This window comes from Garra rufa, chromosome 13 (assembly GCF_049309525.1).
Source record: "Garra rufa chromosome 13, GarRuf1.0, whole genome shotgun sequence".
Lineage (NCBI taxonomy): Eukaryota > Metazoa > Chordata > Actinopteri > Cypriniformes > Cyprinidae > Garra > Garra rufa.
In genome coordinates this window covers 6,411,214-6,435,801 of record NC_133373.1, presented here as the reverse complement: position 1 = coordinate 6,435,801, position 24,588 = coordinate 6,411,214, and the positions used below count along the sequence as shown (strand labels likewise).

Genomic DNA, 24,588 nt, shown 5'->3' with positions numbered 1-24,588 from the left:
TTTATATTTGTTAATTGTTAATTTGACCCATCAGCTGGCAGAAAAGCAGTGGCCAGTTTGAAAATATTGAATCATCATAGGCTGATGACACTGGAACAAATTGGATGATAAACTTGAATTTAGTTCCAGCTCCAGTTGAGAGAGCTTGTTCCCACTCCTGTTGAAACATGGGAACATTTGTAATGAGCTGTCATGGGAGGGCAAAGAGTTTTAGTTTTGTTGCCACGACTTGCAAGTACCAACTGTCTAAGACATTTCACGCAGTACTTTAAGAGATAAACAGTTCAAAAGAACCAGTAGCCACTTTTCTCTTTGGGATTGACTAAATCTGCAGAAATAAATGTCTACGATTGCCCGATTGCTCATTGTTCACAATGCATACAGTGCTCTCTGTCAGAAAACTCAATCTAACTGATCAAAGCACATTTATTCAAAGATATTTTCTTATATAAGCTGCTAAATTAGTAATTTTGGGGCCTGAATATACTGTATATACAGTTGAGATAAAAAGTTTAAACTCCCTTTCAGAATCTGCAAAATGTCAATTATTTTACCAAAACAAAGAGGGATCATACAAAATGCATGTTATTGTTTTATTTAGTACTGACCTGAATAAGATATTTCACATAAAATATGTTTACATATAGTCCACAAGAGAAAATAATAGTTTAATTTATAAAAAATGACCCATTGATTCCTAATACTGTGTTCTTACCTGAATGATCCACAGCTGTTTTATTTTAGTGACTGCCTGCGGTTCTTCAAAAAATTCATCAGGTACCACATATTTTTTGGTTTTCCAACATTTTTGTGTATTTAAACCCTTTCCAACAATGACTGTATGATTTTGAGATCCATCTTTTCACACTGAGGACAACTGAGGGACTCATATGCAACTATTACAGAAGGTTCAAACGCTCACTGATGCTCCAGAAGGAAAAACCATACATTAAGAACTAAATTTGAAGATCAAGGTAAATTTAACTAATCTTGTCTTCTGGGAAACATGTAACTATCTTTTGTAGCCTCTGAAGGGCAGTACTAAATGAAAAAATATGATGTTTAGGCAAAATAAGAAAAACGTACACATCTCTATTTTGTTCAAAAGTTTTCACCCCCCAGCTCTTAATGCATTGTGTTTCCTTCTAAAGCATCGGTGAGCGTTTGAACTTTCTGTAATAGTTGCATATGAGTCCCTCAGTTTGAAAAGATGGATCTCAAAATCATACAGTCATTGTTGGAAAGGGTTCAAATACACAAAAATGCTGGAAAACCAAAGAATTTGTGGGATCTGAAGTTTTTTTTTCTAAAAAGCAGCAGGTAGTTTAACTGTTCAGGACAATCATGAACAACTATCACTAAACAAAAAACAGCTGCGGATCATTCAGGTAGCAACACAGTATTAAAAATGTAAACTTTTGAACAGAGTTTTTTTTTTGTCTCTAGTGGACTATATAAATATCTTTCATGTAAAATGTCTTATTCAGGTCAGTACTAAATAAACAGTAACATGTATTTAGTATGATTCCACTCATTTTGGTAAAATAATAAACTTTTTGCAGATTCTGAAAGGGGGATGTACACTTTTGAGCTCAACTGTAGGTTCTATTCTGTTACTCTTCTTCACTGCCTTAAGTAGCTAACAGACCCCTTCTAGACGCTCCGCTAACCAGGTAGAATTGGTAACTTCCCTCCCCCTTTACCAGCCTCACACACCAGCTGCCAGATTGAACCTCTGCATGACCTCCAAACTAACAGCAACGGGAACCACTCCTAAAAGATAAGAAGATAATTGCCATCCATTTTCTTTTCTTTAATTTCTTTCCTCCTTCAAACCTTCTTCCTTTTCTACCCATCTTTTAGCAAAGGCTTACCGTTCTTAAAACTGCTGGGATTTGCTTTTTGAAGTGTAAATCTGATCTCGTTGCATGAGGATGACCTGTCTATGCCTCTCTTCTCGGCGCACCTCAGAAAAAGTGACAGCCCGACAGAACGCTTCACCTCCCAGCTCCAGCGTGCTGCCTGATCCTGTTTCTGATCCTCGTTTTACAGTAACAGCTACCGCTTTGAAATCAGACTCACAATTTGAGGAGCTGCATCGATCCTGGGGACTTGGGAGAGGAGAAGTATATGTATTTCTGCTCTCTCCCAGATCCAGTCTGTTTTTTTTTTAGCTCTGTGACAATGTGAGCGGAGATTGATTTGTAAATGTTAGCTTAAGGTCAGATGGTATGAGTTCTTGAGATGTGCTTTTCACCAGGCCTACACTGAGTACACTCTCATTTATTTTGCCTGGCACATGTGGAAATAGCCAATGAGCCCGGGTGCCCTGATGTGTTTCGCAGATCCTCTCTTTCTCTTGACTTGGTTTCCCACACTAAAATGTCATTGTTTCCACCCTAACGTTAGTCCACTTCCAGCAGTATGGCTTTTCGCTCATTATTACAGCTGGTTTTCAATGTCCATACTGTTAGACCCCATCGACTAGCATTCTAGAGGCCAGGAAACCAAGGCAACCTTACGTAGAGTGTGTCATTCGGTCCGTCTCAATGGAGCTCCTTGTCGCCAAAAACCCTTTACCACCTCCTAGCAACAAGAGCAGCAGAATGAGTCATTTTGTTTGTTTCTAGCATGGTCACGTTGACCCAGGACCAGCGTGGAAACGTCTGGCTGTATAGCAAAGTCGACTTTTGTCACAGAAAATCTCTTGTGGTTGTACTCATAGGCCTAAGTGAGATAAGGCAGTAGGAAGGACCTCTTGGAATCATCTTGTGCCTGGTTCTCGACCTCTACGCTCGGTGAAAAGGTTTTAGGCCTGGTCTCTCAGCATGGAGGGCTCTATTGTTCAAGGATGCCATTTATCAGTAGGCTGAGATCTGTTTGTCCAGAGGATGTCTGGTGGTGGGAGTATGGGAGCCACATCCTGCTGATGGGAATCACGTTTGGTTGAGACAAAGCAGCTGGATTGTTTCATTTAATATAGTGAGGTCACTGGAAATAACTTTGGATTTTAGAGTGGATGAAATCACAATAATAAGGAAAGGAAATCCACAGTTGATAGATCTACAAGACAACCCAAATTTAAGCGTAGCTTCTGCATGTAGTAGCATAGTTGATAATTTTGCTGAGAACATTTTTGCTGAAATCAATGACATCAAACCTTCTTTTTTTTAGCATTCTTGAATCTATAAGCATTTTTCCATTCATTTTCTCAATAGGGATTAAAAAAAGATCAAAAATTGCTCTGTTTTGAAACAAAAAAATATTTCAAAATCAGCAAGCACAAATGCATTTATGTCTATCACAAGTTAATTAACTGATTTGATTTTGCATTTATGGGCATTGTTCTTAAGCAACATCAACTTCTGTGATTGGTAAAATAAAAATAAAATAAAAAAACCCTATCTGTACTCTACCGCTAGATGTAAACTATTGTTCAAAAGTTTGGGGTTGAAAATACAGTCAAACCAGTAATATTGTAAAATATTAGAATTGAAAATAACTTTGTTCTATTTTAATATATTTTAAAATGTAAATTATTCCTGTGGCACAAAGCTGAATTTTAGCATCCATTACTCCAGACTTTAGTGACCCTGGACCACAAAACCTTCAGTAGTCTTAAGTAGCGCAGGTATGTTTGTAGCAATAGCCAAAAATACATTGAATGGGTCAAAATTATTGATTTTTCTATTAAGCAAAAATTCTTAGAATATTAAGTAAAGATCATGTTCCATGAAGATATTTTGTAAATTTCCTATCGTAAATATACCAAAACTTAATTTTTGATTAGTAGGATGCATTGCTTAGAACTTCATTTAAACTTCAGTTAAACTTAATATTTAGATTTTTTTGCACCCTCAGATTCCAGATTTTCAGTTGTATCTCAGCCAAATAACAACAAACCATACATCAAACCAAATATCAATGGGAAGCTTATTTATTCAGCTTTCAGATGATATATACATCTCAATTTTAAAAAACTGACCCTTATGAGTGGTTTTGTGGTCCAGGGTCACATGTCAGTAAAAACAAATTTTCCTGTCAGTCGTTATACTGTACTCACACAAATGCAGCGGAGCATGCTGTAGCCTGTATCATTTGATATTAAAGTGCAAATTAAACTACGAGCATGCGTGTCAGATCCGCTTCACATTCAGCAGCGGCAGCTCTTAAAGTAATAGCAGCCAAATAATCTAATAACTCAGCTGCTGTGATGTCTGTTAATCAAAGAACAAAAGCCGAAATTTATAACTTTTGTAGCTTTAAGGATTCATCTATATATAACTTAGTATTTAGTTTTTGATAACTTTATTCAATTTCTGTATATTTTCTACTTGCTGAAGGGCACAGGAAAATAATGGGTTTATGTTAAGATTTTTGTAAGTTCGCTTAAATTATAAATTGTTGATTTTTAAAGTCTAATAAATGAGATAGACATCAGTTAGATATCAGTGATGTGCAATTAACCTCATGTCTCATGTCTCATCTTAAAATGTTACTACTGAAAAATGGAAAAAATTAATGAGATTTCTACCTCCAAAACATGCCTGTTGTGCTCTATAGGCCTCCCTGCCGACTCTCCTCCACACCCGTCACTCACCTCAGCAGATGTTACAAGCCCAGAGATCCGCAGGTGATGCCGAGAGGCCATCTCGAAAACCTTGCGAGTTCACCTACCCTTCCCTTCCATCTGCACTAGAGTCACAGAGGGAGGTTGACTCAGTCACAGCACACTTCTCAAGCTGTGTCAGCAGGAGTCTTCTCCCACTCATCATCCCTGACTGACTCGAAGCCGTTAATGGAAACTTCTCTCTCCTGGTGGCACGGGGCAGATATGTATGTACAGATGTTATTGTGATTGCAGGTGATAGAACCTCCTGTGCACCTTCCTTGCCACTGCGAGGTTTTGATCGCTTTGTCGTACACAATGCACTACAGGTTTTGGGCAAAAGCTGTTACTAAGCAGCGGTCCCTTTGATGAGAAGAAAATTGCTACTTGCTCCATGGAGGCTTCACGGCATGTCAAATTCGTCGTGTGTGATCGGTTCAGGGCGTTCTCACTCCCACACACTGTTTTGTTTGGTGGTAGGCAATGATCTAGAAGTCGCTTCAGCAGCGCCATGGTTGGTGACTGTGAATAATATGAGTGTTGGAGGCAGTTTAGTGTATTGCACATTTGTGTGTGCATGCATTGTATATATCATTTTGGTGTCTGTTCAAAATGTATACACTACTGTTGAAAAGTTTAGAGTCAGAAGTCTTTCATATTCTGTGCCTGTATATGACATGGCTGACACACTTTCGTCACAAGCTGCCATATGTCCATCTGAAGTGAAGTATTGATGAAATCAGTCACAATATTGAACAAAGTCACAATAGTGAAATCAGTGACAAATCCCATCTCCCCTCTGTTGCTCTAGACTGTTGGAGGGTGAGATATAAGTAGGATAATCACACCTTTCTTCTCCTCCATGGATCTTTATTTCTCTCGAAGCCTTGTCCCCGAGTCAGACCCCTGGGGGCCTTCCTCAGTGGCCTGCAGGAAGTGTGATAAGATGCCTTGTCACCACGAGGTGTAGAAACCACTGGGCTCTAATTGTTGTCTCCTCCAGGGTCAGATTGCATGTCTTTCCTCTGTATCTCCTCCATCATGCTAGATCCGAGAGAAGGAGCTGAATGCATAATGGCTTTGTCCTTCAGGAAGAGGATGGGGAAGCTTGCTCCCTTTCGCAGTTCAGACAGACTCTGTGTAGGCTTCCCCACTGTTTTATATGAGTTCAGTGATATTTGATGGTTATTATTGACATTTTTCTAGCTGTGCAACCACTTTGAGGAGGAATGAGGTTCACTCGTAAAGGGGTAATAGTGGGTCCGGCTATTATAGGTCATTGGAGACTAGCGGTAAAGTAGTTTAGACACTGGTTTGAACCCTGCTGCCTGATGTTTTAGGTCTGTTTACATGCTTTCTATCCTTCACTTTTTCACCCCTTTGGTTGGAATATTTTTTTGTGATTTTGCTAGAAGCTATTTTTCAAATGAAGGTTTAAGTTTTGCTTTTGAGCATGGACATCAGATGCAAAATTCACTTTTGCATGGTGTTTGTATCTCCCTACAATGATAAAAATCTATTCACATTTTTTTCATCCCTGAAAAACCTAACCAGTCTCAATTATCAAGCCGTTTTGATTTTCTTAGCAGTGTGATGTCATATTGCTGCTGACGGACTGTCCCATATTAGTGTATTTCTGTCCTCCGCCAGTTCTCCGCTGTCTGCCATTTTCTCAGCACCCAAACCGCTTTATCTTCAACAATGTCTCGTAAACAATGCAGGTGTTTTGTATTTGGATGTAAAAGTGAATATAAGAGTCTTCATTTTCTTCCGACATCAGAGCCACTGAGAACGCAGTGGATTAGTTTTGTTTTTGATGGTAACATGGCGCCAAAAATACACCTAAATTAGTTTATGTCTGCGCAAATCATTTTACTCATGACTGCTTTCTGAACAAGGGACAGTTCAAGGCTGGTTTTGCTAAAACTTAAAACTCAAGTAGGGCCCTATGAAATCCGTTTTTTTTTTTTTTCTCAAATTCCATTTTATTTTTTCCCAAATTCATTTTTCATTTTTCTGGAGTCCGTTTTTTTTTTCTGCCTTTATTTTAGTTTTTCTGGACTCCTTTTTAATGGTTAAATAAATTTTTATTCATCAAAAATTAAAATCATGAAACTTAAAAGTTATTAAACGTTTAACAAAAATTACATGTTTAGAGCTCAATTAAATGTTTTATTTTTTCTCACCTTATGTTTATCATTTTTTAGTATGTTTAATTATTTGAATGCATTTAACAACTTTTATTTATTCTTACAATAGCCTTATGAAATGTTTTTCCCCCTCAGAAATTCTCTGTTGCATCAAATGAAGGCATTGATTGAATTGATCTTTTAATTAAGTAAAATTAAGCACAACTTATTTTTTGGCAAATATATTTGATTTACTATTCAAATTTAAACATGGAAGAAATATTGTGTGATTATTTCTTAAAAAATTTAATTATTTTAAAAACAAAAATTAAATTATTAATTATAATATAGGCGTATTTCTGGCACAATGTCTTTAAACCAAACTTTTATTTTGACGGGTTGTCGTGAATTCCCTTAGATTTCTTTCAGAGCAGTTCTGGAGATGTTGTTCATGTATTTATGTCCTATTTAATGTGATGGTAGACGCTAAATTCACTGCGAGCGTCAAGCGCTACAGTACATGTAGTAAACAAAACTGAGCCTCTCTGCCGTTCATTCATTCATTCAGGCCGGGAGACATGCAGAACATGCAGGATTCATATTTAATTAGTCTTAAAGGGTAGTTCACCCAAAAATAAAAATGTGATGTTTATCTGCTGAGCCCCAGGGCATCCAAGATGTAGATGACTTTGTTTCTTCAGTAGAGCACAAACGAAGATTTTTAACTCAAACCGTTGCAGTCTATCAGTCATATAATGATGAACATTTGGATTTTTGTCATTTAAATGAAACATTTAGGAGCCAAATTACTCTTAGTTAACAAATTTTAGTAGTCCCTTTTTTGTAATCATTTTAGTTATATTCTGGAACCCTGGTAAATATTGTCACAAATTAGCGGGTTGAGGAGTGGAGATGAACAGGCAGGAACCGGAGTAAAGTAAATACTGATATTTATTAGAAAATAAAACGAAGAACATGGAGCAAAACTGACGGAAGTAACAATACATTGACGGACAAAGGGAGTGAGCAAACACAGACTCTTTAAACACTATAAACGGGGCGTGGCTACAAATGAGATAACAGGATGACGAGGGGGAAATACAAATATGGGCAAGACTAAACCAATTCAGACAAAACCAGAAGGGGGAGACAAGGACTAAACCATAATGACTAGAAACAGAGGGGGAAAAACACTGGGAAGACAGAACAGAACAGACTAAATCCTGACAAATATATATTTTAGCTAATTAATTTTGAATTATTTATGAATATTTGAATTTTATGTTTAGCCCTGCCCCTTAATCTGCTGTCCAACTGCCCCTACAACTTAAACGCTTATACCCCCAGCTGGAGAGCAGGGATTACAGCTGCGTAGTGGCACCCAAAGCTGGTGGTGAGCCTCCACCCATTACGCTCCTTTCCCCTCTTAGATTTATTTACACAAAGCCAGCTGCCGTGTGATATTGGCTCAACAGAAATATTACTTCCCCCCTGTCAGATTTCATCGACATGCATTATTGACAGACTGGCATATGGGCCCGGCGGAGCAGAAGTGCTCCCTCTGAAATGGCTGAGTCTGGGCCAGCTTTTTTTCTTCTTTTTTTAAAATGAGATCACACTAAGAGCCGTTTAAATTGTTGCCTAGCTACAAAGCCCATAAGAACACATCAGTAATAGTGGAAGTGTTTGATTTCCGCCCTACAGCCTTCAACGTGTTATATATAACCCATATGTGAATAGACTGTTAGCTTTGCCGCTCAAATATTCATACATACTTTGCTGCTAATATTACATATATGTAGCTGGAGGATGAGGAAACAACTGTGTAAATTTAGACTAGAAGTACCAAAGCTTTTATCCTATGTTATTAAAGCAAAAAGCCATGAGAGGCTGTGCATTAAATTGATTTTAGCTTAAGTAGGGTGGCCATCAGTTTTCAGTAAATACTTGTATTAAAGGATTAGTTCACTTCCAGATTAAAAATTTCCTGATAATTTACTCACCCCCATGTCATCCAAGATGTTTGTCTTTCTTTCTTCAGTCAAAAAGAAATTAGGGTCTTTGAAGAAAACGTATAGTGTACTTCAATGGGAGTCAATGGGCTGAAGGTCCAAATTGCAGTTGTAATGCATATTCAAAGCTCTCTACACGGTCACAGCCAAGGAATAAGAGTCTTATCTAGCGAAACGATTGATCATTTTGGAAATGACCAATGGGACATTGGAAAGGTCACGCATGATATAGACAGAAGTGTTTACAAACATGCAAAGTCAATCACTATTTCCAAAAAAAAGGTAGAACAATGATGTTGGACAATTTGGAAGTTGGAGGAGAAAATGAGATGGAGTTTTTGCCCTATTTTTTTGAACCAAAGTACACAGATGAAGAACTAACCACGTGTGAAGTTGTAGACGCATCGCAGAGCCGGTGCAAGATGAACATTTGTGGATAAAAAGTATATAAATTGTCTTTTTTTTTTTTTGAAAATGACCTATCGTTTCACTAGATAAGATTCTTATTCCTCATCTGTGTGGAGCCCTTATATGTATTGTATTAATAATCATAAACAATGTTCCACCAAATAAAATAGTTTGTCAGCTTCACTGTAGGCTGTTTATGGTTTCCAAGCGAGCACTGTAATATAATGCATGCTTATAGTTTTAAATTTGTGGTTGCTTTGGACTGCATACTAAACATTTGTGTCAGCTTTTGTTTGCTTGCTAGTTTATTCAAAGCTTTATCTCTCATAGACCTGATGGTGTTTACATCAGTGCTTCATTCTGCCTTTGAAAGAGTCCTGGGAGATCCTAGGAAATTATTGATGACAGAGCAGTGTTGGGATTGATTGTTAAGTGGGCAAATTTGTCTTGCATGAATTCGCTCCATTAGCCAGCTCATTCACCATCTGGCCCAGGGTGGGAGCGGGCTGCCGGGGGGCGTGTGAAGCCTGGCATAAGGACTGGGCGTCCTCACCAGCTTCACCCATTCAGCCCTGAGGGCATCCCCGTCTGACCTGTGGATTGGCCCATTTATACCTCCTCCTAAGGGTCACAAGAGGGACACCCAAAATGTAGCACTCTGTTCAATAATGCAGGTCGTCCATCTGGTTCTGGTGATTTATTTTCAGTTAAGATGTCACAGTTCTTTTCTGCAGATGTACCGATTTTTGCCAGGCACCTGTGAAAATCCTGTGAGGGGGAGGCAATGCAAAGATGCTACCTGATGTTGTACCTCCTGTGTACAGTATATCTGAAGATAATGTTTTGACACTATGGTGTTGAATAAAGTCATCATTTTTCATATAATTAAGGTTGAACCACTGATGTCACATGGACTATTTTAATGATGTCCTTACTACTTTTCTGGGCTTTAAACCTGTCAGTTGCATTGCTGTCTATGCAAGGTCAGAAAGCTCTTGTTTTTCATCAAAAATATCTTCATTTGTGTTCTGAAGATGAACGAAGGTCTTATGGTTTGGAATGACTTGAGTAATTAATGACAGAATTTTCATTTGTGGGTGAACTATCCCCTTAAATGAGAATTTCACTTCCAGAACAGAAATTTACAGATAATTTGCTCACCCCCTTTTCATCCAAGATGTTCATGTCTTTCTTTCTTCAGTTGTAAAGAAATCATGTTTCTTAAGGAACACATTTCAGGAAAGTTCTCTACTGTATGTTGTGGGCTTCTATTGTGCACGCAAATTTGAACTTCCAAAAAGCAGTTTAAATGCAGCTTCAAAGGGCTCTAAATGATCCCACGTGAGGAAGAAGGGCCTTATCTAGCGAATCGAATGGTTATTTTCTAAAAGAACTTACAATTTATATAAATTTTAACCTCAAATGGCTCTGCGATGTGCATGCTTACTCCATGTACTCCGGTTCAATACAGTTAGGGTATGTCGAAAAACTGCCATCTCATTTTCTCCTTCAACTTCAAAATCATCCTATATTGCTACAGAAGTACTGACTCAGTGTTTACAAAGTTAATGTGCAAAGAAAGTCAAATGCCCTTTACAAAAAAATAAAAATAAAACAGCGATGTAGGACGATTTTGAAGTTGGAGGAGAAAATGATATGAGTTTTTCGACATACCCTAACTGTATGGACCTAGATTACACAGAGACAAGACGAGCATTTGAGGTCGTTGACTAATCGTTACGCTAAATAAGACCATTCTTCCTCGGCTGGGATTGTTTAGAGCCCTTTAAAGCTGCACTGAAACTGCATTTAGGAAGTTCAAACTCACGGGCACCATTGAAGTCCACTATACGGAGAGAAATCCTGAAATGTTTTTCTTAAAAAAAAACATAATTTCTTTACGACTGAAGAAAGAAAGAGTTGAACATCTTGAATGACAAGGTGGTGAGTAAATAATCTGTAAATTTTTGTTCTGGAAGTGAAATTCTCCTTTAAGTCATCAGTTTCTCAATGTTCAGGGAATCAAGACCCTTGCCTCTACCCAGATTTGTATTCACGATACACTAATTCAAAGGAAATTATGAGTCACAGCACACACAAACTGGATTTAATTTAATAAAAAAACTGTGTAAGTTCAATCAACCTTTGTTTATAATCTCGTGTCTTACATATTTAGTTTGTGGCCTTAACATAACCCCTGTCTTTGGCAGGCCAGTTGCCCAGCAAAGGTGCATTAGCAAACGCCACCGCATCACACTGGACTGTAATTCACACTTAGCTCACAGTGCAAACACACACCTACTGACATCATCAGTCACTTACCCTTCACTTTTCAGAGTATGCACACACAATACTCAATGTGTGGTTACACTGCACCCATTTTGACATCTAACCTCCAAACACGTACAGGACCCTCGGGTTCCCAGCGGCCCAGGTCACATGCCAGAGGCTGTTCAGCTCAGTGTCACTCGCAGTCATGTGTGTAATATGTGAGTGTGGCACCCGGGAGGCTTATTGGGGATTGGGTTGTGATGTGGTCAGCTCCTGCCGGGCATGAAGGGGCAGTGCTGTGGAAACAAAGACGGAGAAGACCAGAGTTCAACAGTCATATTTAGAGCTTGTCCTCGAGATACACGTAAGGTCTTGTTCTCTGTCAGCATCTCGTATTTTCTCTCTTTTTCTCTGCTGCTCACTGATCTCACATCTCTGGGCTGCAGATGCCCGCTATTAAACACACAAAAGAGCTCTTGAAGAATAATTGGATGTGTTTACAGTGTTTTGCCCATCTGACACTGGAGTTTAGGCTGTTAATTCAGCCCGGGTTAAGGGCTGTGGTGCCGCCCGTGTGCCGAGCCGGCTGATTGTAATGTGTTTAGAGACGAGCAGACGGTCTGTCATAAATTGCATCAGTGATTTATAGAGGCGGCCATGAGAGGGTCAGTGTTCACTGTACTCAGGAGCCGCTGTACGTCTGTGTTCGAGCGAGAATGTCTGACATCTGCATCAGATTGAGAGCTAATGGCTCTGATCCAAATCTTGACAAGCTGCCTGGCTGTCTGCTGTCTTCATAGGCTACAGCCTTCGAAAACACTGTGTTCTAATCTTTTTCACATAATAGCCTGATCACATTAGCAAAACTTCAGTGAAATTTTGTAGACAAAGTAGTTGCATTGTCGATAGTGTAGTGATACCACTAAAGATGCAAACAGGAAGTGGGATGGACAGATCCAACTTCCTATTAACATCTATGTGGTAATATAGTACATCAGGCAAGACATCCAAGCATTCACCTATCATTTATCGACCTCAATTATAATGTTAACCTAGAAAAATGTACGCTATTCAAGTGTCTGTGTGGAGTGTGGAAGCTGAATAGTAGCACGCTCACTGCATGACAGATGGAGGCGCCGGTGTGATCATTTGCTTTTAAAATACTCCGTCATTTTTGGTCATACAGATAAAAGTAATACATCTTTCGAATCTGTAAAGACTCTATGTTTATTTGTGTGCACTCAGCATAGCAACAAAACATTGTGCGTTTGTAAAATAATTAAAGCTAACAGGATGCACTTTCTGCCGTCTCAGTCTCTGTGAAGTTAAACGCGAAACTCTGAAACTTAGTGTATACTTGCCTTACAGACATGAAAAATATATCTATAGAAAGTAAAATGTCTACTTTTAATAGACCAATTCAAACAAATACTCTCAGATTGTGTAATCCATAAAATAAATGATTATAAATAATTAAAACATTAATGCAGTCTCCTTGCTGTTGTTCCCTAACACATTCATAATTATTATGTCTGCCTGTGTGCTGTGGCAAGCTTTTTTTTTGCGTATTAAGACTTGTATGGCTTAATATAATGTAAATTATGTCTCTTACTCAATGCTTTGTACATGTTTTGGACTATGTGGGGGTGACTTTATTTTGATGATTTAAAATGGTTGCACTCAGTGAGCTACTAGTGCTATCTGTTGCTATTTTTACCACAAAACAACCCAGAAAATAAAATACTGATTCTATGACCACAGCTACTAAAAGAGCCTACAGGTGGTGATGGATATAAGCGTAGACCTGAACCAAATACCATACCATCGGCTTTTCCACACAAGGATTCTAAGCGCTCCTGAATATTGAGCAAAATTGTCAATGAGTAACTCATTTATTGGCTGCGGCGTCATGACAAGCGTTGGCATGTTTACATCCTGTCAGGATGGCATCTAGCATTTCTTGTCTCTGCCAGTTGTTAGCTCTTTCAGTAGCTGTGGTCTACTAAAAGCCTCAAAGGGCATCAGGGCTAACTTGGAGAGAACAAAGACACTGGTCTTTAATAAATTGTATTCGTCCACAGGCATCCTCCCATTCTTTTCTCCTCTTCCTATCGCTAGGAAAGCAGTGAAGACGTGCATTGCTTCTCTTGTTGCCCTTTGACTGAAAATTACAGCCAAACGCAGCACAATGTGGCATTGTATCTGTATTTAATTGTGGTTAAGGCCACATATAATATAAATAATATAATATTCATATAAATTGCCACCCATTCTTATTATACCAGGTTATCAGCTTTGAAAAGGCATTTAGAAAAGTGAATCTTGCTGTATAGACTAACATGCAACATGGGCACACACTACTATCTGACAGATATTAGCGAAATCTGCCTGATATTCTCAGTGACATGAGATGAATCTTACCACAGGCGGCTATTTTAGTCTGAACACTTTCAGGCGTTCTCTACCTGTCAGTCATTTTGAGCAGCCAGGTTAGCTGACATTGTGTTTGGAGGACAGGAATTTGTAGAGGCGGTCTAATTCAGTGGCGAAAGTTAGTGAAGCAGCTAACATCCCTTTTAGTACCTGAAAACAAGGTAAATAACAGTAATTAGTTTACTTTATAGCAGATGCTCTTTACAGTGGTGTTTTGAGGACCCACTTACAGCTCAGTCGACTCCACACAGCAAAATTATATGACCTTGGACCACAAAACCAGTCTTAAGTAGCACAAGTACTGTATATTTGTAGCAATAGGCAACAATACATTGTATGTGTCATAATTATCGATTTTTGTTTTATGCCAAAAATCATTAGGTTATTAATTAAAGATTGTGTTCCATGAAGATATTTTGTCAATTTCCTACCACAAGTATATCAAAACTTACATTTTGATTAGTAATATGCATTGCTAAAAACTTAATTTGAACAACTTTAAAGGCAAATTAAATTTTGTACCCTCAAATTCCAGATTTTCAAGCAGTTGTATCTCAGCCTAACAATCCTAGCCATAGAAAGCTTATTTATTCAGCTTTCAGATTATGTATAAATTTTAATCTGAAAATATTGACGCTTATGACTGGTTTTGTGGTCCAGGATCACATATAAGACATAGAGATTTGCTTACATAGAACATATCTTGAATTAGTTTTGTTTTCCTTACTCTTGTGGTAAACAGCTTTTCCTCCCCTTGTTTTTAGCATTTAAGCATTAAAAAAAAAAAAAAAAAAAAAAAAAAATATATATATATATATATATATATATTAGTGGTGGGCATAGATTAATTTTTTTAATCTAGATTAATCTAGATTAAATCTTGAAATTAATCTAGATTAATCTAGATTAAAATGGCTAATTTGAATTCTTCTGAAGGCATTCAGAATATGTGTGCTACCCAAATAATGACTAAAAGTAAGTCTTTGAGAACGGGTTTCTCAAGCCAGGTGGCGCATTAGACCAGGCGCTCATCTCCTGTTTCCAAAATGCATTACAAACTGCTTGACAATTGCATTTACAACACAATTAACTATACAAACTTGTGTAACCAAGTACTTCTGCGCAAAAGGCTGTACGACGTGCGCGTTCCCGTAAAATATACAGGCGCGCGGGTATGGATAGCCTATCTGCGTGCATAGTCTTCCAATAAACTGCGTTGCTTTTAGAAGCGTCAATTCAGTTGTTGCATATAGTTTAATGTCTTTATTTCGGGATTATCAAAGTAAATTATAACTCAAACTTGAGATTTTACTGGGGCACAGGCACAGCAGATTTTCACTGGGGCACGTGCCCCAGTAAAAAGGGTCTAGCAACGCACGCACCTGCCCTGAAGCGGCTTCATAACTGCATCCATGTCTGCGCGTCTCATTTGATGTGGTAATTTCACAGAAGTTGAAGACTCGTTCTCGCCCCCTACATTGCAATTCAACTAGATATACGTCATCCGCGCTAAACTATCAAGGTGAAAGTCATCATATCTTGCGTAGTTTAGACCCAGCTCCCAACCCAACTTTGAGAATAGATTAACGGCGATATTTTTTTTATCGCGCGATATGAGTCTCACGTTAACGCAGCACGTTAACGCCGATAACGGCCCACCACTAATATATATATATATATATATATATATATAAATTTGCTTAAAGGGATAGTTCACCCAAAAATGAAAATTCTATCATTAATTACTTACCCTCATGTTGTTCCAAATCTGTAAGATTTAGTTTAGATGTTTTAGATAATTAAAATATTTTTGATGAAATCTGAGAACTTTCTGATCCTGCAAAGACAGCAACGCAACTGACACGTTCAAGGCCCAGAAAGGTAGTAAGGACATCAATAAAATGGTGCTGCAAATTTCTTGTTTTATAGATATCTAGATGTTTTTTACTGGCAAAAGAGAACTTTAAATAAGAAAGTGCTTTTTTGGCTTCTTGATTTCCCCTTGAAGGAGGAAAAACAACCTTTCTGAACCTTCTGCTTAGGTCTTCCGCCTGCCTCATTTTCAGCAGCATCCTCACTGACTTCAGCTGAGCTTGTGCATTTGGTATTGTAAGATTATCTACGTTTCCCTATCCCTGCAAGCGGAGGCATCCGATACACAATATGTGCTCTAGATTTAACTGGAGGCCATTTCACTTCCATGGCTGCAGATTTGTAAGTGTATTAGTCACACTCTGGTTGTAGATCTTCGCCTCTTCCCAAGACTATTCACTCTGCGAGGCCGCTCGGGGGTGATTGTGTTTTCCAGTAATGTGTTGGATAATCCTAATGCTGGAGTTATGTTGAGGATGTGTGCCAGGGCCAGGACACTGGTGCATGGAGCAGATCTGGCCAGGACAGACTCGACTGGGCTCTGTCTGGCCCGCATGCTGCAGATGGCTAATGTAGGCCGCCACTCCTAATGAGTTACCACAAAGGAAGCCCCTTTCTCAGCATGTACTTTCTCGCTCTCGCTCACTCTTTCTCTCCTCGTCCTCCTCTCTTCCTTAAGCAGATTAATTAGCAGCACTTTCGCTTATCGGCCAAGAAAGTGCTCTCACTAAGTCCTTGGGGAGATCTCACCAGGGAGGCGCAGTCGCTGCCCAGCTTTTCGGCACTTTACTTTGTGTCTGTATGCCTGTGTGAGACTTTGTGTTTGTGTGGGTGTTCTGTGTATTTAGACAATATTGAGACTTTGCACTGTTCAACAATACTTTTGCAAGTATACAATAAATTAAGACATCAGAATGTACATGCAACATAACAGAATGAACAGTTTCCACCATTCATGTCTGTCTTGGCACAGCTTTCCTAAATTTGTGGATTTTTTTGGTTTGCATCTTTAGTGGTATTTACTGTGAAGCACCCTAAATCTTTTAGAGACAACTTTCTATCGGCAGTCAGTGCTGTTTTGCACATTATTGTGTAAATGCGTGGCCAGTGGGGATGTAACGATATCAAAATCCCACAATGTGATATCTCAATATGAAGTCCAAGATTTGACATTCAAAAAAAAAAGACAAATGAAGACTTGGAAAAAACATTTTGTACATTTTAGCTCCAACCCATGTTCTTAACTAAGAAAACTTTGAAAAACTAAGAAAAAAGTCTACATTCACACTGGTGTTTTAGGAAGCCAAACAAATTAGAATATAATAATAACAATTTATATTATTGCTGTTCATATGATAGTAATAGCCATATATTGTAAAACAATTAATATTTCATAGGTATATCATTTTTGCATTACACTACAGTAGAAAAATGACAATACTTCCTTCCTAATTTCTACACTTTTGAAATATTTTGAATTTGGACTGTCAGCAATTCATACTGCACTTTTAAGCTTTTATTTTGACGGAAACTGCACTAGAGCTTTTATTTTGACAGAAAACTCCAGCTTCAGTGAAAACAGGCTTACAAAAACGTGTCTCACTACAAATCTAGTGAAATGCTGTAATCATCTGCCGCGAAAAAAGCAAAAAGTGGCTGTTGCATTCCCAAATGCGCACTAAACTCACAGCACATGCAATAAACAAGTTCACTGCATTTACAGTGAATGGAGCCGTTCTGAGGCACAGAAAACACCGGATCACGAGCTGATTGCCTGAATGAAGTGCATGCTTTGTTTGGAAATTCACAGCAAAAACAGAACTGATTAAGGGATTAAGCCATATCGGTTTTAGTTTGTTTGACAGATACTGTGCCAAAGCATAATGGCCCAAAACACAACTTTAAAGACCTTTTATGTTAAATAAGAGGTTTGAATATATTTTAAAAACTACACTTTTTGCCCAAAAGACCTATCGTTTCATACCATCATGGGACCACGATATTGATAATAACGTCACATCCCTAGTGCCCAGTTATAATGCTGTTTTGTGTACAGTTATTCTGGCATATTCAGGTGAAGCTTTGGGCAACAAACCACACACTATTTGTTTGTAATGTGAACAGTACCATATGAGATCAATTAAAACTAAAATTCAGGTAAAAATCTGCAAACTTTTCCAAATTGAAATGAGACAAGCTCCAAGCGTTCAGATTTTCAAAAATCTGGTAAAAATGGACATTTAAATGGTTATTATTAATTATTAAGAATGATAATAATTATATTTATTGCTACCACTTTGAGTTGTATTTTATGTGTAAAATGATCTATACACATTAAATATATAATAGAATTAAAATCATTGTTGTTATCATTTCCTCTTGCTGTATTTATGTATTTATTTTTGCATGTGGAGCAGGTTTTAATTATGAAAGAAATTAAATGTATTATATAATTAAATTAAAGGGATAGTTCACCCAAAAATGAAAATTCTGTCAATAATTAAATAAGACCTTTATTCATCTTCGGAACACAAATTAAGATATTTTTGATGAAATCCGAGATCTTTCTGGGAGGCAGCAACACAACTGACATGTTCAAGGCCCAGAAAGGTAGTAAGGACAATGTTAAAATAGTCACATGTGACATCAGTGGTTCAACTGGTGATCAGTGGTTTCAAGACTGACATGGAAGTGAAAGAATTGTTGAATAAAGTCATCAAAAAAATTCACATGGACTATTTTAACAATGTCCTAAACTACCTTTCGGGGCCTTGAATGTGTCAGTTGCGTGGCTGGCTATGCAGGGTCAGAAAGCTCTTAGATTTCACCAAAAATATCTTAATGTGTGTTCCGAAGATACACAAAGCTTTGGAATGACATGAGGGTGAGTAATTCATGACAGAATTTTCATTTTAAAGTGATCTATCCCTTCAAATAACTTTCTTCACTGTTTACTCCAGACTAACATGAAGCCAGATCAAGGTCATTCTCATTTCAGAAAGTTCCCTTCTTCCCCTCTCCCCTTCCCCCATCAAGCTAATTAATGTTTTATACTGGTCTCTTTAATATTAGCCCAAAATAGTGCTGGTGTTTGATGTTTAAATCCAGTCGCCGGGAAGTGTAAACTAAGCATTTCATCAGCACCACAGGGCTTCTTTAGCCCCAGTAGTGCAGGTCTCAGTGTGAATCTATTGCTTTAGATATGCCTCAGTAATCTGCTGTGGGGTGGGAGTAAAGAGGGGGCAGGAAATATGCTTCATATTTTCATATTTTTAGAAGGAAAATTAGGCCGGTTATGAGCTCTTCAGCTCTTATGCCAACGTGTAAGCTGCTCTGAAGAAGGCTGAGGCCACTGAAGATTCACTAAACACTTATTTTATCCTTTCTGTCTTGCTTTCTCCAGACTCCGCCCCTTAATATCATCCACTCCTAAGAAGAAGAGGACAGCAAACACACCGGTAGGTTGAAAATTGTTATTGGACTTCATGTGGTAATCGAACATTACTAAAATGTATTTTTATGCTAAAAAAAGTTTCAAATGTTAATGTGCCCAACAATATACAAAATTAAGTTTTGTAAATTAATCCTTTGACAATCCAAAATTTTCAGCCAATAATTCACACAAAACCAATTTCTGCCCTGGACATTAATATGGCAGGAACTTTCTCTTCTGATTTTGAACTATGCACTTCATTTCATAACCCAAGATCTAATGTGATTACTGAATGGCATCTCAGTGCAGAACTGTTTGTGGTCTGTTTTCTTGTTGACCTAATGAACAATATTTTATGAATATCAGCTTAGCAGAGGTCGAATCAAATTCACTTGACTAACCCTACTTGACTTCAGTGGTAAATCCATCACGATAATCAAATACTTCATAGCTAAATGTCACGGCAGTAAATAGCGAACCAGCATATTTCACAATACAGGGTAAATATGGCATATACATTTAATTGAAAGTCAATATTTGTGATATTTTCCAAGCCACAAAATTTGATGGATTGCCTCTATGCTTGTTGGGTCTTCATAATAGTCAGGCTTGAATAAGCAGCAATGTGGCCTGAAGTCAACCATATACTGATGTGCATGTACAAATAGACAAAATAGCTGTTGTGGGGGAAAAATCACGCACAAAATGATTGCAGAGGTCAACTTGCTCTCGCAATGAAGCCCTCCGCTGTCTCATCCAGGTTGCCAGCCAGTGAAATAAATCAGTGTTATATAATGTATTGTGCCTTTCTCAGTGAGATTCAGAGGAGAGTCATTCTTAACAAAGAAACAGTAGTTATTCTGCCCTTTTTCCCACAAAACAAGAACAAGCAGAGCATTCATGCAGTGCTTGAGAAATGCATAAGGGATCTTAGTTCAGATGTCGTAAGGAATTGTAAAAGTATAAGTACTGGAATATTATCTTTTATCTTTTTCTTAATTTTCCTCTTCCTAATGAGCTCATTAATGCCCCAGCCCAGACTTTCTAGCCAGTAGGCCTTTGCTTGTCTCTGTGATCCCAGTCTGGGTTACTCACTCTGGGTGTAACCCACAGGTGAGCTGCAGGGTGTCTTCTAGGCGTTTGCCAAGCTTGGCAACCCTTATTACAAGAACCCCGCTGCTGCTGTTTCCCTTAACTGCCACTGCCTGAAGAGCGGCCTCACGGTACAGCGGCAAGTCTGTGCTATAATTACCACTGAGACTTTCATGCTCTTCTTTTCCGTTTTTCACAACATGATAATTGATTTAGGCCTCTGCTTTCCCCTGAGCTGTACTTCCTTACACAGATGCCTGCTGGGAAATGTAGCCCTGATTCACTTGGGCTCGTTCTTTTGGATTTAATCTGTTTTTTCCTCGACTGTGTAGAACGAATATTTTTAGTTTTTTTTTTTTTCTTTTTATTGGACAGATAGTAGAGAATGAAAGGAAATTATTATAGAGAAGAGGGAGAGAAAAGGGGAGAAAGGGGGAGAAAGGGGAAGGGAATCAGTGCACATTGCAAGCGAGTCAAACCTGGAGCACACGAGCAACATGTCAAATTAATGATAGCAACTACACTATCGTGCAGATTATGAATCAGTATTGAGCATTATAATGAAACATATTTATGACAAGGGGATTGGGATTTGTTGCAGGCCAGATTCAAGCCTACGTTTCTAACATGAGTACCATGACTCAACATGTCAGATGCACTAATGCTAGCCATTAAACTATGGTGCAGAGTAAGAATTAGTGTTAAGCATTATTATTGTAAATATTTGTGAAAAAGGCATCTGGATATGTTGCAGGCCAGATTCAAGCCTGAATTGCCCACATGAGCACCATGACTCAACATGTTAGATACACTAATGATATCCATTGCACTATGGTGCAGAGTAAAAATCCATATTGAGTATTATTATGGAAAATATTTGTGAAAAGGGATCAGGGTTTGTTGCAGGCCAGATTCAATCCTGCATTTCACACGATTCAATATGTCAAATGTACATATGTTAGCCACTACACTGTGGTGCTGACTAAAAAATATAATTTTAATTAATATTGAAATTATTCAGAATACAGTAGGGAAGCAGGATTGGGACTTGTTGCAGGCCAGATTCAAACCTGCATTACCCATGTAAGCAGATTTAATATGTTGGATGCACATATTTTAGCCACTACAGTATGATGCTGACTAAGAAACAGTTTGTTGAATATTATTGTGGAAATTATTTGGGAGAAACAAGAAATGGGCTCAGAACTTGTTGCAGGCCAGATTCAAACCTGCATTTCCCACATTAGCACCATGATTCAGCATGTCAGATAAACATATTCTACACACTTCATTAATTAATAAGGAAATTATTCAGTGTAAAGTAGGAAAACAGGATCAGGACTTGTTGCAGGCTAGCCTCAAACCTGCTTTTCTTATAAGAGGAGCATAATTTAATAAATTTAATTTGTGTAAATTATTTGGAAGAAACAGGAAATGGTCTCGGAACTTGTTGCAGGCCAGATTCAAACCTGTATTTCCCACATGAGCACCATGTTTCAACATGTCAGATGCAAGTATGCCACTACACTATGGTGCTAAGAATTAGTATAGTAAAAAATATTATGGGCCAAACAGGATTGGCACTTGTTGCAGGCCAGATTCAAACCTGCTAGCCACTACACTATGGTGCTAACTACAAAATAGCATTCTAATTAATATGAAAATTATTCAGGATAAAGCAAGGCAGTAGGATTGAGACTTGTTGCAGTCCAGATTCAAACCTACATTACCCATATGAGCAGCATGGTTTATTATGCCAGGTGCACATATTTTAGTCACTGCACTATGGTGCTGACTAGGAATCAGTTTTTTTTTTAACATTATTGTGGAAACTATTTGGGAGAAACAAATAATGGGGTTGGAACTTGTTGCGGGCCAGATTCAACTCCACATTTTTCCACATGAGCACCATGTTTCAACATGCCAGATGCAAGTATGCTAGCCACTACACTATGGTGCTAAGTTAATTAAGTCAATTAGTATAGTAGAAAATATTATAGGCCAAATAGGATCAGGACTTGTTGCAGGCCAGATTCAAATCTATATTACCCACATGAGCACCACAATTCAAGATGTGTTAGATGCACACTCAGCTACTACACTTCAGTATTTAACATTATGGACATATGGAGATACATTATGATTTGAATCAGCATCACCAACATAAGCACAATGATTTATATCTAACAGTCTGTTGTCTTTTATTGTTCAAAAATATTATTTTTTTCAGGTCCCTCCCAGCATCACCATGTTGCCGCCTGCAGCCCCAGAGCCCCTTCCAGCCCCCACCCCTCCCCCTGTGTTGGAAAGCGGGCCTGTGGCATATGATGAACCCGCTGAGGAGGAAGAGGAGAACGAGGAAGAGGCGGAGGCAGAGGAGTCTTGCATTAGCGCCATGGAGCTGATAGGAGGAAACGGTCAGTATGTCACAGCCGATTGTAGCCGAGTCGCTGACAAGGATAATGAAGTCACGGCTCAAGTGTTCAATGATCAAGAGTTTCCTAGATTAGTTCCAAGGTCTGGCTCTTCATTTTGACAAATTGCGTAATGCTAAGTGGGCTGTAACTCTCTAGCATTCGTGGCAGACTGCATTTGAAGTGTTTATCATCTTGATAAACTGCTCTTATCGCTTCACCTCTGCAAGTCATGCATCTACAAATAGTTGCTTATCACAGCAGTGTCCTAGTAGCAGTCTACCAATATAATTTGATCTATTCTTCACCGTTTTCAACATTTATCCTGAAACAACAGAATTCATTAAAACATTTCTCTTTACAGACTACGGATGTGAAGCTGAAGAAGAGGAGGTATTTTAGACTGAACCCTATTCCCTGAGCGTCTTCTCATCCTCCTGTCCTCTTCTATTCCTCCGTATAGTGAGGAGAGGAGAATTTAAGGCACATTTGAGACACCTGTAATATGCCAGGCGTTTACGAAAGGTCATTCCCCCTCACAGTGCGTTATATGACTGGTTAAACTGCAGCATCTGTGTGATGAATGAGCTCCAATAGTAGAAGGTGGCTGGCAGCTTTAGACTGAAGAACATAAAACTATTTTAGCACTTTGCCGAAGTTCCACTAAAAGTTCAAGAGACAGGAAGCTCTGAAGTAGTTTCCTGAGTGTCTTAGAGAATTTGTTTTACAGGTGCAGGTTTTGAACTTGTTGGAAAGGATATTGATGTCTGCTCAGCTTGCTAATAATATTAAATGCATTGTGAGACAATGTAATAGCCATTTGCTGTACATTTACACTTGATGATTGTACATATGTCATAGGAAGCTGTGATTTTGTCACTTTTAGTGTTTTAACTTAATATTTTTAGCTATTTTATGTCTGTATATATGTAAATATAGTAGTATTTTGTTAGGTGCACTGTTATATTTCTTAATTCCATGGAAAAGCAAATGTTGGATTGTAAGTAATAATGTATTGTACATCAATGTTATGACCCTCATCTTTTTTCATTAAATATTATCATCAGGTGTAGGTTTCAGAATACATTACAATATTGTATTGTAAGTTAATAAACTGACACCTGTTCAGTTTTATCATGATTTTATGGTGCTTTTGCATTCTTTTTGATGTTTAAAAACCCCCTGTCCCCATTGTAACTGAATGGAAAATAGAGCTGTCATGATATCAGATTTTTCAGTACACGATCATCGTGGCCTCACAAATTCCCGATAATGATATCTTGAAAAGTTAAATAATAATAATAATAATACATACACTACCAGTCAAAAGTTTTTGAACACAAAGTTTTTTTAAAGAAGTCTCTTCTAACTATGCCTGCATTTATTTGATCCAAAATACAGCAAAAGCAGTACAATTGTGAAATATTTTTACTATTTAAAATAACTGCTTTCTATTTAAATATATTTTAAAATGTAATTTATTCCTGTGATCAAAGCTAAAAAAAAATTAGCATCATTACTCTAGTCTTCAGTGTCACATAATCTTTCAGAAATCATTCTAATATGCTGATTTACTGTTCAAGAAACAAATTTTTTTATTAGTATCAATATTTAAAACAGTTGAGTACATTTTGTTTATGATTCTTTGGTTAATTGAAAGATCAAAAGATCAGCATCTGAAATAAAAAGCTTTTGTATTATATACTATACCATTCAAAAGCTTGGAGTCAGTGGGACTCTTTCTTTTTTTGGGGGGAAAGAAATGATACAACTTAGTATTTTTATTTAGCAAGGATGCTCTAAATTGAAAAAGTGGTGATAAAGGCATTTATAATATTATTAATAATATTATTATTTATATTTCAGATAAATGCTGTTTTTCTGAACTTTTTATTCATCAAAGACACCTGGAAAA

At 37.9% G+C, this 24,588-nt stretch overlaps 1 protein-coding gene across 1 annotated transcript in view; it reads left to right on the top strand.

Annotated features, from left to right (window-relative positions):
* brf1b (BRF1 general transcription factor IIIB subunit b) overlaps positions 1-23,807 on the top strand; it is a 90,452-nt gene extending 66,645 nt beyond the window's left edge. The window contains exons 17-19 of the mRNA XM_073816450.1: positions 19,138-19,192; positions 22,490-22,676; positions 23,038-23,807. Of these exons, the coding sequence (XP_073672551.1) occupies positions 19,138-19,192; positions 22,490-22,676; positions 23,038-23,075 (280 nt within the window). The 3' untranslated portion in view covers positions 23,076-23,807. The remainder of the gene's footprint in view (positions 1-19,137; positions 19,193-22,489; positions 22,677-23,037) is intronic.
* Positions 23,808-24,588: the final 781 nt, after the last annotated feature.